Below are 16617 nucleotides of genomic sequence, written 5' to 3'. Positions count from 1 at the left end.
CTGCAGTGTAGGAAGAAGGAGCTTGTGCACAGGCTTGGGGCATCAGATTCAGGTTGTACTACAGCTAGAGTTTTCCTCTGGGTGGGATTTTGCACGAATGTTACCCCCATATTATAGGAGTTCAGGGTGCACCTGTTTTTGATGATGATGATGATGATGGCATTTGTTAAGCGCTTACTATGTGCAAAGCACTGTTCTAAGCACTGGGGGGGATACAAGGTGATCAGGTTGTCCCACGTGGGGCTTACAGTCATCATCCCCATTCGATATGCTTATCCCACTCGTACAGCCCCTTCCAATTTTTTTCTCTAAATCTAACATTCTGTTCAAGCATGCTTCCCTGGAGGACTATAGACAGCAGATATAATTACATCTGAGATGGTCTAAATGGGTTTACCCAGTTCTTTTCTCTTCTACCAAAAAAAGGCCCCAGAACTTTGAATTTCAATTTTTAGATTGGAGAAGGAATGTTGGTTCAGTGGACTGCCTTGCTGATACTAACCTTCTGATCAGGGGACTTAGCCATTATCATCAAAACTGGGGTCACCCTGTTTGGTGACAGGGATTGGGTTGCCTCTGAAGACCTCCATCCACTTCCCTTGTAGTCACCCAGGTTTTTATCTCTCCTACCTGTTTTTGTTGTTGACCATTGCTAGTTACTGAGTATCTGCTAGATGCATTCCTTTTTGCATTAACAAATGGTTTGAAATGATTTCACTGAAGGCCCTGAGTTTACTCAATCGAAAGGCTGTGGGTTATGTAGCTCATTGACAAGTCATCAAGAGACCCAGCAGGCAATGTCCACCCAGGTAGCATTGGCAAAAGCAATGAAGACAGTCTTGACCCAGCCCCCTCATTTTCTTGAAGGGTCTGTGGTAGTCCTCACACTGCTCTGAAAGCCACAAGATCAAGAGGGTGAGCCCCATATGGGAAAGGGACTGTGTCCAACCTGATTGACTTGTATCTACCCCAGTGCTTAGAATTGTACTTGGCACATAAGTGCTTAACAAGTACGATAATAATAATAGTAATCATTATTATGGGCAGATAGGAGCTTTAAGTGGGCCAATTAGGATTGTGTGGGTCTTCTCTGTACTCAATCACATTGCCTCCTCATGTCTTACCCTACTGATTCTCTACTGTAACCCGTCACTTCACTCCTTATACCAGCCTACTCACTGTACCTCAGTCCTGTCTATCTCACTGCTGACCCTTCACCCATGAGAAGCAGCATAGTGTAGTGGATAGAGCACAGGCTTAGGAGTCTGAAGATCATGGGTTATAATTTCAGCTCCGTCACTTGTCGTGTGACCTTGGACAAGTCACTTTATTTCTCTGGGCCTCGGTTCCCTCATCTGCAAAATGGGACTGAGACTGTGAGCCCCATGTGGGACATGGACTGTGTCCAACCCGATTTACTTGATCCACCCCAGCGCTTACTACAGTTCCTGGCACATAGTAAGCACTTAACAAATACTATTATCATCATTATTATTATTATTATTATCGTTATGTCCTGCCTCTAACATGGAACTCCCTCTAATAATAATAATAATAATAATGATGACATTTATTAAGTGCTTACTATGTGCAAAGCACTGTTCTAAGCACTGGGGAGGTTGCAAGGTGATCAGGTTGTCCCATGGTGGGTTCACAGTCTTAATCCCCATTTGACAGACGAGGTAACTGAGGCACAGAGAAGTTAAGTGACTTGCCCAAAGTCACACAGCTGACAACTGGTGAGGCTGGGATTTGAACCCCTGCCCTCTGACTCCAAAGCCCGGGCTCTTTCCACTGAGCTACGCTGCTTTCATATCAGACAGATGATCAATCACCCCACCTTCAGAACCTTATTTAAAATTACATCATTTCCAAGAGGCCTTCCCCAATAAGCCCTCATTTCCCCTTCTCCATTAAGGATCACCCTTACAATTGGATTTGTACCTCAGCCTCTCAGCACTTATAAACATATCTACAATTTATTTTATTGTCTGTCTCCCTTTCTAGACTGTAGGCTCCTTATGGGCAGGTATCATGCCTATCAAATCTATCGTACTCTTCCAACCACTTATAACACTGTTCTAAACACAGTAAGTGCTCAATTACAAGTGATTTCTTGTTTATACCTCTTATATAGGACAACCACGTCATTTGTGTATGACAGATTATATTATTTTTCTACTAGGGTATAGAAAGGAAGGAGAGGGCAAGAAAAGGAATTGGTAAGCATGGAAAAACCTGTGTAGGCTTTTGTGAATTTATCTTCATGACTGGATTAAGAGATCCGAAGCAGAGCAGGCTACCCAAAAGGCATTGGGACTATGCTGTATTTGGAAAAGAAAGGTCAAGCCTTTAAATTAAAGAATATTTGTTTGCAACTCAGCCTGTGAAGTTCTAACTTTTTGTTAGCTTTTTCTGGTAACATTTAGAAAGACCTCATGGTTCCATCTTTGTTTAAAGAATGATGCTTTCCCTCTCTTCAAAAATCTATCAGTCAGGGATGAATTTTATAACAGCAGAAAGGAAAATGCAGTCTAATTCTTCTTAGGCCGATTCCTGCCTTTAGGCTGTCACCCATCTAATAACTTATGAGAATAGTAAAGGCCATTGAATGCTATTCTGTGTCTGTATTCTATGTCACAACTGAGAGGATGATAAGGCTTCATTTAATTTTCAAAGGGTATTTCCATTTCAGTAATTTCAATAACTATAAATTGCATTATGGATTTATGTTAACTTTTGTAAAATGAAGAGGTTCCCACAACAATGAAGTAGTATAGAAGATCATTAGAAGACCTTGCCGAGTTGATGTACTGCAAATCAAATAAGCCCTAGCCTACAATTAAAGGTGTGAAGCCTATTAAGATAGTCAGTTTTAATTTCCTTAAAATGGTTCCAGTGTAAGCACTCCACTAATTAAAACAGAGAGAAAGGAGGAGAAGCTGGGAGTTTTTCAAAGGTTTCTAAACTTTTGATCAAAGACATTTGAAATGTAGGATAAAGGAAGAGGACGTAAATAGATCTAGGCAACGTGTTGGATGGGGAAAAAATGTTTTGAAGTCTGAATCTTTCCAAGGAGAGTAGAGAGAGAGGTTGAATTGCAGGATAGTTTTGTCACATTTTATATGTAACATTTATATAACTGGAATTTATGCTTGACAATAAAATATGGCTTTTTCCATCTTTCAGTAAATTCTTGCATGTTAGGAACAGGCTGTTTGAAAATACACTGACACTATCCCAAGAGAGTAGTGAGAAGTCTCATAGACTAGCTGGGGAAGAGAAGGTGGCTGGATTGCCCCTCTGTTTGTTGGCTAGAATCCAGAGTTGATACCCAGGACCATGCTGAAAGCCAGTCTTTCTGGACAGTAAGATCATGGTTGGATATAATGTCCTGGTTCGCTAATGGCATGAATTTTTTCACCCATCTTTTCTTTTCCTCTTTCTCTTCAGCACCCCTCCCTTGCAAAAGTTGGGCCATCTCCCTGGTGGAGCTTCTGTAGGTCATCTGAGACAGAAGAAATGGTTGGTGGAGTCCATCTCCCTCTGCCACCAACTCTACCTGTTCCAAAGTGCCAGTAAGCTGCTGGAGTCATTTGCCATAAACTCCGAGTTGTGGAGTAGCTCCAGAACCTTCAGCAGCCGCAGTAGTGATAGCAGTGATAATATAAGTAGTGGTGGTTGTATTTGTGGTAGTAGTAATATTTATTGAGCTTCAGCTGGGTCCAATCCACTCTACTGAGTGCTTGGAAAGTACAAAATAATGAAGTGTCATATTCCCAGCCCACAAGGAACTTATACTCTAATGGGAGAGACAGACTTAAGAATGTTGACAAGAAGAATGAATAACTGAATGACACCACTGAATAAAATACCTATATACAAAAGTATGGGGGAGGGTATAAATGAGTACAATAAGTGCTAGCAATGACTGATTTGTTTCTATAGCATACAGTGCTGGGAATTATTTGGGGAATGCTTATTGGAGGAGGTGGGATTTTTGGAGCACTGTGGTCTTTTGGATTTGGGGAGAGGAGGGGGTCCAGACGAGAGGATGAGGTTGAGAGAGTGCATGGAGGTGGGAGAGTAGAGAGCGAAGTACAATTAAAAGGTTAGCTTGTGGGAAATGGAGTGAGCTGGATACGAGCAGCTAAAGAGAGCAGATGTGTAAATGGGGTGAGTTGGTGGAGAGCTTTTCAGATCACTGGGAGGACATCTGCTTGATGTGGAGGACACAGAAAGCCAGTGGCAGTTCTGGGGAGTGAACTGGGGTGTATAAGCAATGTTTCAAGAAAATCCAGTTAACAGGGTATAGTGTATAGTACAGATTGAGTGGTTAGAGAAATTAGAGGCAGGAAGACCTCAGGGGTTACGTGTGGACCTAGATTATAAACTTCTTGAAGACAGGGATTGGGTCTGTCAGTGTCACTGCATCACTCTTCCATGTGCTTAGAACAGTGCTCTGCAAGCAGCAAGTACTCAATAAATACCATTGACTGATTGGGCTAATGCTACCATGAAACAGGTAGATACACTCTGGGGAGAGCTAACTTTCAATTAGGGCATCACTGGAGTCTGATCAAGTGTTCCATATGACCCTTCAAGATCTTTCTAAGTCCACCTGAAACTACTAAGGGGCTTGAGATACCAGGAGAAGCCGATCCAGCCTGGAGTTTCCATCTTTCCCCCTGGGTGACTCGTTATGGGCAGGGAACGTGTCTACCAACTTTTATATCGAACTCTCCCAAGTGCTTAGTACAGTGCTCTGCATATAGTAAGTGCTCAGTGAATATGAATAATTGATTGAGACACAAACAGACCCTACCTGAATATATGGGGTGACCTAGGTTCACCACCAAAGCTTAAGACGGTGATAAGGACCAGATCATGAGCAGCTGAAAGTAGGCCACCTCATAGAAGCTCATGGCTACTGTTGGCCTCCACAAAATAGCAGTTTGTTGCACTAGAATTGTTTGTCAATAAATCAGTCATTTCAGTGTTTACTGTGTGCAGAACCCTTCACTAAGCGCTTGGGCGAGTACAGTATAACAGAGTTGGTAGACACATTACCTGCCTAGACTCAGAATATTGAACTTTCACTGTAGATTAAGCATGTTTCTCAGTGTGTTTTCAAAAGCGGTGAAGCATTACTTTAAAGAATTGCCATAATGAAAACATGTATAGTTATTCATTCCGATACAGGATATTGATCGAGGTACCAAGCAAAAGATCTAAAATATTTGACTAAATGCTCACTGAATTGCTTTTTCTTGCTGCAGGCAGTTTGCATTCTATAAAACTCATTAACCCAGCAAACAGACCATTTTAGTTTGTTTCAAACCAGAAGACTAATAATGTGTGTGTGTGAATATTTTTGTATATTTAAGAGTGTTTTCTTTGGCCGAACACCCAAATTCAGGTTTGAGGTTTCACTGTATAACAAGCCATGTCTACGTGGAGCAGGTGTTTTAGAAAATATAATTTCTGTCCCAAGTTTGTACAGGTCGAGCTCAGTACTGAGCATCTAATTATAGTTAGGGTTGACTGACTGCCACAATGTTTTGATGAAAGAGAAATGAGTTGAAAATATGTGAAGCACTTTGAGATGGGCAAAAGGAAGATAGTATGAAAATTCAACTCAATCGTTATCATTAATTCATCCTTCAAATATTAGTCATCCAAAATATGATTTAAAAAGAAATATCATTAATAGCTTATTCCAGCAATTAACTTCAAGTTCCAAAATAGGGTTCCAAAATATTTTTTACTTAATATTTATGGAGCACCCACTGTGCTTAGGGCATTGTACTGAACATTTGGTAGAGTACAGTAGAAAGTAGAGGCACAGTTGCTGCCTTTGAGGAGCTTATGATATAGCCCAGAAAACTTAAGGAAATCAAGAAAAATAATCTTCTGCACAATTATACCTCCATTGTCCTCTCTACCTACATCTCCTCTTCTGTCTTTCCTATTGTATTTCTCTACCCACCCTCTTTTCTCCCTACAAGTTGTGTTTACACTGTACAATTCAGTAGCCAGACTAGTAGAGCTGGTCTCATAAGCCCAAAACCTTGGTGTATGCTCTCTTCTCTCTCATTCAATCTATTTCTAAATCCTGTCAGTTCAACTTTCACATCATCACTAAATGTGCCCTTTCCTCTCCATCCAAACTGCTACTATATTAATCCAAGCACTTAGCCTATCCCACCTTGATTACTGCATCAGCCTCCTTGCTGACCTCCCTGCCGCCTGTCTCTCCCCTCTCCAGTCCATACTTCATTCTGCTGCCTGGATCATTTTTCTATAAAAAAAAGTCCATTCTTCCCCATTCCATAAGAACCTCTAGTAGTTGCCCATCCATCTCTGCATCCAACAGAAGCTTCTTACCATAGGCTTTAAAGCATTCAATCACTTTGCCCCCTCCTACCTCACATTCTGATTCTCCTACTACAGTCCAGTCTGCCCACTTCAATTCTATAATGCCAGTGTACTCACTGTACCTCACTCTCATCTATCTTACCACTGACCTCACATCCACATCTTGCCTCTTCCCTCTTCAAATCCTGCAGACAATTACTCTTCCCACCTTCAAAGTCTTATTGAAGGCACATCTCCTCCAAGAGGCCTTCCCTGACTAAGCCCTCAATTTCCTTTTCTCCCACTCCCCTTCTGAGTTGCCCTGACTTGTTCCCTTAATTCACCCTCCCCACAGCACTTACGTACATATCTGCAACTTATTTAGGTCTATCGTCTGTCTCCCCCCGCTAGACTGTAACCTCATTGTGGGCAGGGAATTTGCCAGTTAAATTGTTGTGCTGTATACTCCCAAATGCTTATTGCATGCTCTGCACAGAGTAAGTGCTCAATACAATTGATTGATTTAATAGAGTGAGTCATTCATTCATTGTCAGTCATTTATTGAACATTTACTGTGTGCAGAGCACTGTACTAAGCTCTTGGGAAGTACAATTCAGCAACAGAGACAGTCCCTGCCCACAACAGTCTCACAGTCTAGAGTGGGGAGACAGACATCAAAACAAATAAACAGGCATCAGTAGCATAATTATAAATAGGTAGAATTATAGGTATATATGCATTAATAATAAAAATAAATAGAATTATAATTACAGATATACACAAGTGCTGTGGGGCAGGGGAGGTAGAACAAAGGAAGTGGGTCAGGGCAATGGGGAGGAGAGGGGGAGAAGAGGAAAAGGGGGGCTTAGTCTGGGAAGGCCTCCTGGAGGAGGTGAGCTTTCAGTAGGGCTCTGAATCAATCAATCGTATTTATTGAGCACTTACAGTGTGTAGAGCACTGTACTAAGCGCTTGGGAAGTACAAGTTGGCAACATATAGAGACAGTCCCTACCCAACAGTGGGCTCACAGTCTAAAAGGGGGAGACAGAGAACAAAACCAAACATACTAACAAAATGAAATAAATAGAATAGATATGTACAAGTAAAATAAATAAAATAAATAGAGTAATAAATATGTACAAACATATATACATATATACAGGTATTTCCCTGAAGGAGGGAATTGAGCTAGTTTGGATTTAAGGAGGGAGGGCATTCCAGGCCAGAGGTAGGATGTGGGTCAAACCACAGCCATTGTGCTTATGACCCCAATTGATAGGATTTCTCCCTTTTTCCCTTTCCTTTTTCTGTCAGCCTTCAATAATGTTGTGAGCTTCCAGCAATTAACTTAAAGTTCCAAATAGGCTGGTGCTAGCCTTAATTGTGGTAAAAGTGATGGTGTTTGTTGAGCACCCAGTGAGTAAAATGTGTTATAAGGGGCATAGGAAAGAAAAACAATAGCACAAGACAGGACTGCCCTCAAGGGGCTTACACTCTACAGTAACACCTTCTTTCCCCAAAGGCTCACACTCAACCCCAAGAACAGTGAATTAAATAAAGCACTTTGGGGTCCATAAATCTGGAGTGACTGCAAGAAGTTGGTACCTGCAGAAGCAAACTTTTGAGTTTTATTTTTAGCTGTTTTTCCTCTTAATCCTTCAGGGTTTAATGGGTCTTTTTGAGGGACCCTACTTTGTGAACTAATTATGACAGATGTTGACACAACATCTGTTCCTGTCTTTAAATTACTTTCTAGTCTGTTGGAATTCAACTTGAAGGCATATTTGAAATTCATTTTTTTCGGCACATTAATACAACCTGTGGGAAATTTGAGAGAAGAAAGTGTACTGACCCTCTCAAAATGACTGGTATGCCAGCTGGGGTCCTGTGTATGTGGTGATGTGTGTTTGTGTATGACACACCTGACTTTATCTTATTTTTAAATCTTTTGTTGTAAGCATCTGAACACCAAGATAGATTCTTATTGCTTTTCATTAGATGCTGGCAATTATGCTGTAGGTAGAAAGTAAGTCTCTAGGAAGCTGTGATGTTTATTTTAACCGCCTATTTATTGTATGAAAAGAAGAGTTTTGACTGATTTGTGCATCTCGTTGTGTCGCTATCTGCAGAAGCTATTTACTGACTTCTTTTTTTAAACCCCGACTCCATGATTATCTTGTCTAATTTCTAGCTACATGACAAAAAGGTAGTTATCTTTTTAATCCAGGCTCAGGCAATGAAAAGTTATTTCCTTTCTCATTTTATTACAGATAAGGCTTGCCTAGCATCTAAGCTGACATCTTGAATGCTTTATGTAGGCTAATTTTCTTTAACATTTGGCATATCCAAGTCATAGCTTGGGCCTGTCTCAGAGACACCCTGTTTGCTGAATGCCACAAAGTGCTCAAAATATTGCTACAGATTTATGTATTGAAAAATAGAAGTTCCATAGTAATCATATTTGTGAGTCATAATGTCTTTCCTTGATAGTTATAGAGCTTGTGAAATGATCTGTAAATATTAGCTTCTTGGAACCAGTACTTTTATCATCAATATTTCCTTTCACATAGTTTACACGAAGCAATCCAAAGCAAAGAAACATTGATCACATGGTTTAATAGCGATAATAAGGAGCATATGTAATGTTGTACAGATGGCTTTGATTTAACAAAAAAACTCATTTCCATTTAATGATTAAGATAAAAAATGACAGTTTTTTTAGCATTTTACTTAGCGAAGTTGCAGTAGAACAGATTTATTTTTGCACCTGCTACAATATGGATAGCTCTGGGCACTCCTCTTAGTGGGGTCTGCAGTAATGTTGGGACGAAGACCAGCAGATGGTATTGTCTGACGTAAACAAATGCCCAGGAAAAGAGAATCCAGTATTCTTTAACAAATGCTGCATACCTCCCATTTCCTTTGATGGTTTAATCACAGCTGAAGCCTCCTAGGTACCTCATCACAGATTGGTTCTCAAATGCACTTTACTTATTTGAATACCATTTTAGCGTTCATGGAGGTTTATTTGTTTATAATCTTGTGTTTGTCTCTATAAAACTCCTTTCAATAGAATACTAAAAAGAAAATCTGTTCATTTTCCCTGAAAATGACTTAAATTTATTGTCTCCTCAGAAATACCTCAGGAACTTTTTCTGTATAATGCTCCAGTCTCCGACATCTCCCCTGCACATTGACAAAGTGGGACCGACCCTTTCGAAACACACCATCTGTGAGTTCTCTCCATTCTTCAAGAAAGGAGTGTTTGACTACAGCAGCCATGGAACGGGGTAGATCCTTGGTCCAACGGATCAGCATCCAATGCAGTGCCTTCCTTTTACTGTGGTCTCAAAAAAAATGCAGTGAACCCACAAACCTCATCCCTGAAAAAGTGCTGAATTAAGTCTTGCCATATGAAAGAAGATATGCAACAATTTTATCCTTTATTTCCAAAACTTTTTTCACATCTAGTGCCTGAGTTTATGGTTTTATATTACAACACTGGTTTCTCCTTGTGCTGACCATGTCAGAGAGTTCTCATAGAGCTATTTTGCTTGAATCTGGATCTTATTCGTAGTCCCTCCTGTATATTGCTCAGACAATTCATTTCATGCCAATATTTCATATAAACTTTGGTTCTTCTTGATTAATGAAAGACTCAGCTAGCCATTTCTCCAGTACTTTACCAAAGTTAGCATAACTATAATGTGGAGTTAGTAGTGTATCATACCCTGGCTCCTGTCTACAAGAGCAGCAGGCTGGCTAGTTGTTCATCAGACTTCGCGAGCCTGCTGGGGACCACTGACAATCATTCCCTGAGACCTGAGCCTGTTGGAGGCCCCAAAGCTAAACCCTGCCGAGTTTGAGCTGGGAATGGACAGCCCCCTCTTCCTTGCTAAGCAATAAGCATTAGAAGAGTTCACATTTCTTTCTTGATAAAGCTGGAACAAAACAAACAAAATCTTCCTTCCACAGCTGCATGGGACACTGATGTCGCCATGAAACGGAGCCCACAGCTAGGGCCTGGCGGAGCATTTAAAGATGCTGAGCCCTTTTAGAAGTTGACTATGTCACAGAAGACTCGAGCTCCCAGGCAGGCCAGACTACTGAGATGTCAGTGCTTATCAGGTTCAGACTGGACCTAGGCTAGAGAGGACTGGGCCAGATGTAATCAGGTCCCAACCCAGCCTGTACCTAGCCGTAGCCCTGCTTGTGTCCGTGCTTCTCAGGAGGCCTAGTGGGAGTTGATTTGTGGCCCCTGGTAACTCTGGGGGACTTTCTCTGGGCCCATCCCACCTTGGGACCAGAAATTCCACCCAGTCAGTTACTAGGTTGTGGGCTGGACCCGAGCCCATGGTTAGAGGAGTTGCCAAGGATCTGCTCAATACCAGCCTATCGCCCAGTCCCTTCCGAGTCAATCGGAAATTCAACATGTTTCCAAAAATACCTTCTCACGGCGCCAGCCCAAGGGTGTTCCCCAAACTGGGAGCCATCCATAGGTCAGTCCTAGGATTCCCCAAAGCCACCCCAACAATCAGAAGAGCCCATTGTTCGGCTCCTCAGGGCAGTGGCTCCAGAAGAACAGCAAGACTGTTTGCCATCAGAACACCATGGCCACGCAGTTTGACTGCACTGAGGATTCAGCTTTCATAGTCAACCCCTCTGCTGCCACTTTTAAAGGCCTTTTTTTTTCCTTTTTCAGGATTCTCTCTTTCCCAAAGTATACCGTAGCAGTTGACCCTGTCTCATTGCTATTGTTTCAGTCACTTTATGGCATGGCTCCTCCTAAGAATCTGAGATTTTGTACAATATCGGCATGAATGTTTACCAAGAGTTTTATTTTCTGCAATAATTTTAAGTCAAATCCTGTCAGAAAGCTTTCTGTGCTTGCTTGACTAATTATAATGTGGATTTCTGAATATTTATAAAATAAATGAAAAAGAAGAAAGGAACTTCATTTGACCTTTTTAGGTCACAATTTCTGTTTTCTAATATTTTAGAATATAATTTCTAATGTCCACTGAATAGCTTTCATGTATAAGCAAATCAGTGTACAACAATATTATATTATTGTAATACATAGTAGAGCATCATATGTATATATATATATATATATGTATATATGATATTGTGATATATACATATGTATATATATACACATATATATACATACATATATATATATAAACTGAGGTATTGTGTTCATATTTGTTACATTTTCTTCCAGACCTTAACCTGTAATAACAATAATTTACAATCTTTTATTAAAGATTTGTTTTCGGATTTATGCTGAATTGTACACATAGGTATAGTATAATGTCTGCTTTGTCTTTCTAGACATAAGAAATATGGTGAGTGAAAAGATCACTTGTTTACACATAAATGAATATAAGGGTGTCTGTACACTTATACTCACATACATCAGTTGTATCAATCGTGATTGTATAGTCTCAAACAAATTAATGAAAACTCATTATGAAGTGATTTGGTTCATTCAAAACTGAAATTAAATTCTTAATAATATTACATGAGGTTGAGTTCTAAAAATTTTTATTTTAGAAAATTTGGCATGATCATTATTCCAGATCTGTTTAAAAACTGATCTAAAGTAGCTTGAAAATATACTTAATATATAATTTATCAGTTTATTGCTGATAATTTAACAAAAGCAATACTTTTAGAGCTAGATAAACAGGTTACAACTAGTTTGCTTGTAGTCAACATAGATGTGTCTAGTCTATAACTATTTTCATCTGGAGAGAAAGCTTTGTGGATTTAGTATAAAAATGTAACTATTTCTGCATCATCGAAGCTGAAGAACAGAAAGGGAGATGGCAGACTTTTTACTGCAGCAGAAAGAATCTGCTGCTGACTGCAGTAATAGTTACTGGTATGGATTTAGGGGCAATTACTGTAGGGGAATTTAAATCCAGAGATTAAGGGATAACAGCTGTGGAGATGATAATTTACTGAAGGTCATTTATTTAAAAGGAGCTGAATCTCAGAAGATCATCTTTTGTTTGCTGAGTAAACCAAATGGCTTCCACAAAAATGGCCAGATCATCTACCTAACCTACAGTTTTAAGACTTTCCTTGAGGTAACAATATGCTCGCATTTAAAAAGTGAACTATTCACCATAGGCCTTCCAGAATACAGTAGTAACTTGCCAAAAAAATTAATAGAAATATTCCTACAGGAATTGGATGGAGAAAGTTATCCCTCAGGCACACCCACCGTCTTTACATTTTGGATAAACAGGATTTGATTGCAGCAGAGGAACAAGAGAATAATATACAGTGTGAGATCTTATGTCCCCAGCCTCAGCAACTTCCAAGGTCAGTATACCCAAACATAATGAGAGAACTGTTCACAGCAAACTTTAGAAAAATATGCCAGAAAAGAAAAATCCAATCTCTTTCTAGGATAAGGAGAAGCCAAATGCTAGAGTCCAAATACTGCGTGGTTAACTCAGCCGCATAAAATGTAGGTCAGCCAGGCACTCCTGCCTACTAAATGCAGGTGCAGGGTAACTACATAGCTTGTTCTGAAGTGAGAGGTGGCGATTCCAGTTTAGGAAAGTAGACTCCTTTGGCCACTTCTTTTGACCCCTTTCCTTGGGCCCCATATGGCCACAAATTCCCAGGCTCAGGGCCCATTCCAGAGATACTAGATAAGACCATTGGACCACACTGGAAGTGAGTTTGAACTGAATTGAAAGTATTCCTATCCTTCGCTTCCAGGGACAACTTCTGCTCATACATTTTGCCCATAGTTGTTTGTTCTAGTGGCTAGTTGGGTCTTGTAGTTCTAGCAGTTCTATAGAACAGCCAAACCTTCTATGCAACATAGCGCCAGGGTGGAGCTTCAGCCTTTTCCATTCCTTGTCCCAAACAGCCATGAAAAGGGAGATGTTGAGAGGCCGTAGCCCAGCTCAAAAGTCCATCAAGGGCTGTCTCTGTTTTCACTGCCTCATCTGTCTTTGGTATTAGCACAATATTTCTATTTAAAGCTCATCCCAGAAGGCTTTGCTCTAACTCAACATGACCCATGACTTTTTTGGTTAAAAATTTAAACAGGAGTGTGTAATGTGGAACTCAGCTTTGCCCTAGCACCATTTGCTCATTTACGTTTTTAAGCAGTTAGTAGCAATTCAGTCATCATCAGGTAGAATCATAACTCCCACTCTGAAAGTCTACTGACATTGTGCATTTCTCTTAATTTGTCATGGGGACAGTAGTCCTTGCGCATAGGATTCCTTCCCACTTATCTCGAAGATCCCTCCTCCTCTGGTTCTGCTGGAGAAAATTCCTCTGAGAATTTGTTAGATGTAGGGGAGTGGGAAAGGAGAGAGAAATGTTTGGAGAGGGGATGGGATTTAATAGACTGATTAACTATCTGAATATAATTTAAATGTGATGATTTTTTCAGGGGGGAAAGCAAGTAAGTACCACTAATTATCCTCCAACTTTAGAATCTTTCTTTGTTAAAGATGAGAACTGTGATGAATGTTTTTTTCATCGTCTCTGGATTGTATTTGTGAATCACAAGGCAATACTTTGAAAAATCTATCCATGGCACTTAAGGAACAACGTCAGATTTGTGAGTTGCTGGACTTAACAGTCTTCCATTTTTTGTCTTGAATCTCCAAAGTCCTATATTTGAAATTCTCCCCAGCACACTGTGACAAGAAAAGTACTTTTCGCTTTGTCCTAGTCATCTGATTTCCAAAGAATTACTGAGTGTGGCATTGCAGAGCTCCTATTAATCTGCACAGACTCATTCTCATAAATTTATCTTTCTGGAATCTTTGCCTAGGAATTTTCTATGAAAACTATTACATCCAGATGGCTCATGTAAAATGATTGAAAGCAAAATTATCTTCCTTTTGTTAGTCTGTAGATAGTTTTTGCTTAACTTTTAGTGTCCTTTTAGTTGAAATTCAGTAGTATTTTTTGATAGTCAGGCCTGTTAAGACCCTTTATATCAGAGGTTCAATTCAAGAGTATTCTACACTCTCCCACTGGACACAAAATACAGTGGAGTCAATGGAGAAATTACAACTTGGTTTGAAAAGCATAGTGGGTCCAAGGAGATAATGCCAATCAAATACCATCATTATTAAATACTCTGCATACAGACAGTACCATTTATTGGTCTCTGTTGGAGTCCATGGAGGATGTCTTCACCAAGTCAGGCTGGATTAGCTCAATCATCAGTTCCTATCACTTTTGCTCTGATGTTTGGGCTAATCTGAGGGTAGAGAGGATTAGTGCATAGCCCAACAGCCACAGCTTCAGCAACCCAACACAGATGCAGTTGAAGTAGCTGCCGCCATAGCCTTCCCAATATTTTAAATTGTGTGGAAGCATGCTTTCACCAGCCAAGTCCTTGCTGCCATGCTGCTGTGAGGGGAGTTGGGATCGAGGGCCCAGGTAGCGTCGGGCCATTTGAAGCATTCAGCCGGTTAGTCCTATTTTTGCAAATTAGAATGTAGTCCATCCTTGTGCCTAGGCTTTCCCAAGGTACTGGCAGGTGAAGGGAGTCAGAGAGGAGTATACTGCCCCTGCAAGCTGTTGGGGAGCACTGATGATTCAAGTCCCTCATCCACCCTGTAGGTTAGAGCACTGGTAGTTACATATTTCTTTCACTCATATGTGTTTTCATGTGCAGTTCTCTATGCACCCTATTAGGTTATCATCTCCTAAGGGCAGAGGATATGCCTTCTACTTCTTTCTGCTAACCCACAGCCCCAAACCTTGGGTGCTGTGTTTACTGGGCAGAAAATAAACAAAATTGCTCTTATGTCTTGAAGAGAATTTAAGTAATATGTGCGAGTAGGCAGAAACAAAGGGAGGAACAAGGCAGGATCCCTGAAACAGAAAAGTAATTTTGCTGACAGGAATACTTAGGTTAGGGATATAGACAGATAAAACTTAATAAAGGGAATATAAACCACAGGATACCAGGAAAAAAGATTAATTAACCTTTGGAGGATGATAGAGTACAAGGAGAACTATCCATGTGAATATACCTGCATGTGTGTTATGTGTGAGTCTACATGCACAGGGCACCACACACACACACACACACACACACACACACACACACTCACTCCACTCATTCACATTGAATTGACCTTGGAGGAGATTGAAATAAAAGAAGACAAAAAAAAGTCCTGGTTGTGTTTTTGATCACAATAGAAGTAATAGCACATGTACTAAGTACTTCAAGAGAATTTGAATTCAGTTCTAGCTTACCAGTGACACCACTTGCATTTGTTTCTTTTAGATATTTTGTAATGAACCCTGAAACACTGTTCATGTTAAACAAATACTCTAAGACACTCAGTGCGTGTCCGATAATCAAACAAAAGCAGCCAAAAAAATTTATTTTGCCTTAGTTGCTAATGTTCTTTGCTAGCCAAACGCATGAATTTTTAAAAAGATGTTCAGTTATTTGATTATTCATTGTAAAAAATTGCAATTACAATGTAGTGACAATCATTTTGAATGTATCGTGCCCCAACAGTCTCAGAATGTCTATTCTGTTTTGTGTCTGAAATCTGTTTGCTTTAGCGCTTCCTTAGAGTGCTCTAGAACCATCAGGTTGACGTGAAGAAAAAAAGACGAACTGTTACTTATTGGTGCAATATTTTTAGATATGCATGAGCCCAAAACTTTAAAGAATATTTTTTAAAGAAAGCAATTTATTGTCAAAAGGGGGTGAAAGCACCTGGTTGTATAGTCAGTTTAAAATTATGTTTATTTATGCATTTTAGATAAGTTTTAAAATTTGTAAAGGGTTTTCACTACCGTCTAATAAAACAGCAGTGATGGAGGTAAAAGTATTGGGTAGTCTTTTTCATTTTTAATGCCTAAGAACTCATACAATGATTCCACTGCTATGCAATCCTTCTTTAAATTTTAGTTTTTGCTTTTCTTCATTCACCTTTGATTTTCCAGCCAACTGTCTGAATCTAAAGGTGCGTTACGATTTTGCAGCACTATATGTGAATCTTGGGCCTTGAACATTAGATGATTTCAAAGTGACTGTTGGCAAATAATGAGGGGAGCCTAATTTGGGTTGTGATCCCTGTCTATTAGGGTGCAGATTGAGGAGGGCCTGGTTATGTTCCTCTTTTGTCCCCTGGGTCTGAGACAATGACTTATATGAGGAAGGCAAGGTTTCCTCTGAAGTCCCTGGAGAATTTAAGTAATGTGGCTGCTTCCTCACTCCTAGAAAGAAAACTGAAAAGGGTC

At 40.0% G+C, this 16617-nt stretch overlaps 1 protein-coding gene across 5 annotated transcripts in view; it reads left to right on the top strand.

The window, feature by feature from the left end:
• The window catches only part of KIF16B (kinesin family member 16B), a 215270-nt gene extending 199385 nt beyond the window's left edge, over positions 1–15885 (top strand). For 3 of the 5 annotated variants that reach the window (XM_038751765.1, XM_038751767.1, XM_038751764.1), the window contains one exon: positions 9493–11322. In XM_038751765.1, coding sequence (XP_038607693.1) covers positions 9493–9651 — 159 coding nt within the window. In that variant the 3' untranslated portion in view covers positions 9652–11322. Of the gene's footprint in view, positions 1–9492; positions 11323–12348 lie in introns of those variants that run through there. The other 2 variants (XR_005452325.1, XM_038751766.1) reach the window with 2 other exon arrangements.
• Positions 15886–16617: the final 732 nt, after the last annotated feature.

The sequence above is a fragment of the Tachyglossus aculeatus genome, chromosome 9 (genome assembly GCF_015852505.1).
Source record: "Tachyglossus aculeatus isolate mTacAcu1 chromosome 9, mTacAcu1.pri, whole genome shotgun sequence".
NCBI classification, from domain to species: domain Eukaryota; kingdom Metazoa; phylum Chordata; class Mammalia; order Monotremata; family Tachyglossidae; genus Tachyglossus; species Tachyglossus aculeatus.
Note: the sequence above shows the minus strand (reverse complement) of the source record. Positions and strands in the feature narration are given on the sequence as shown.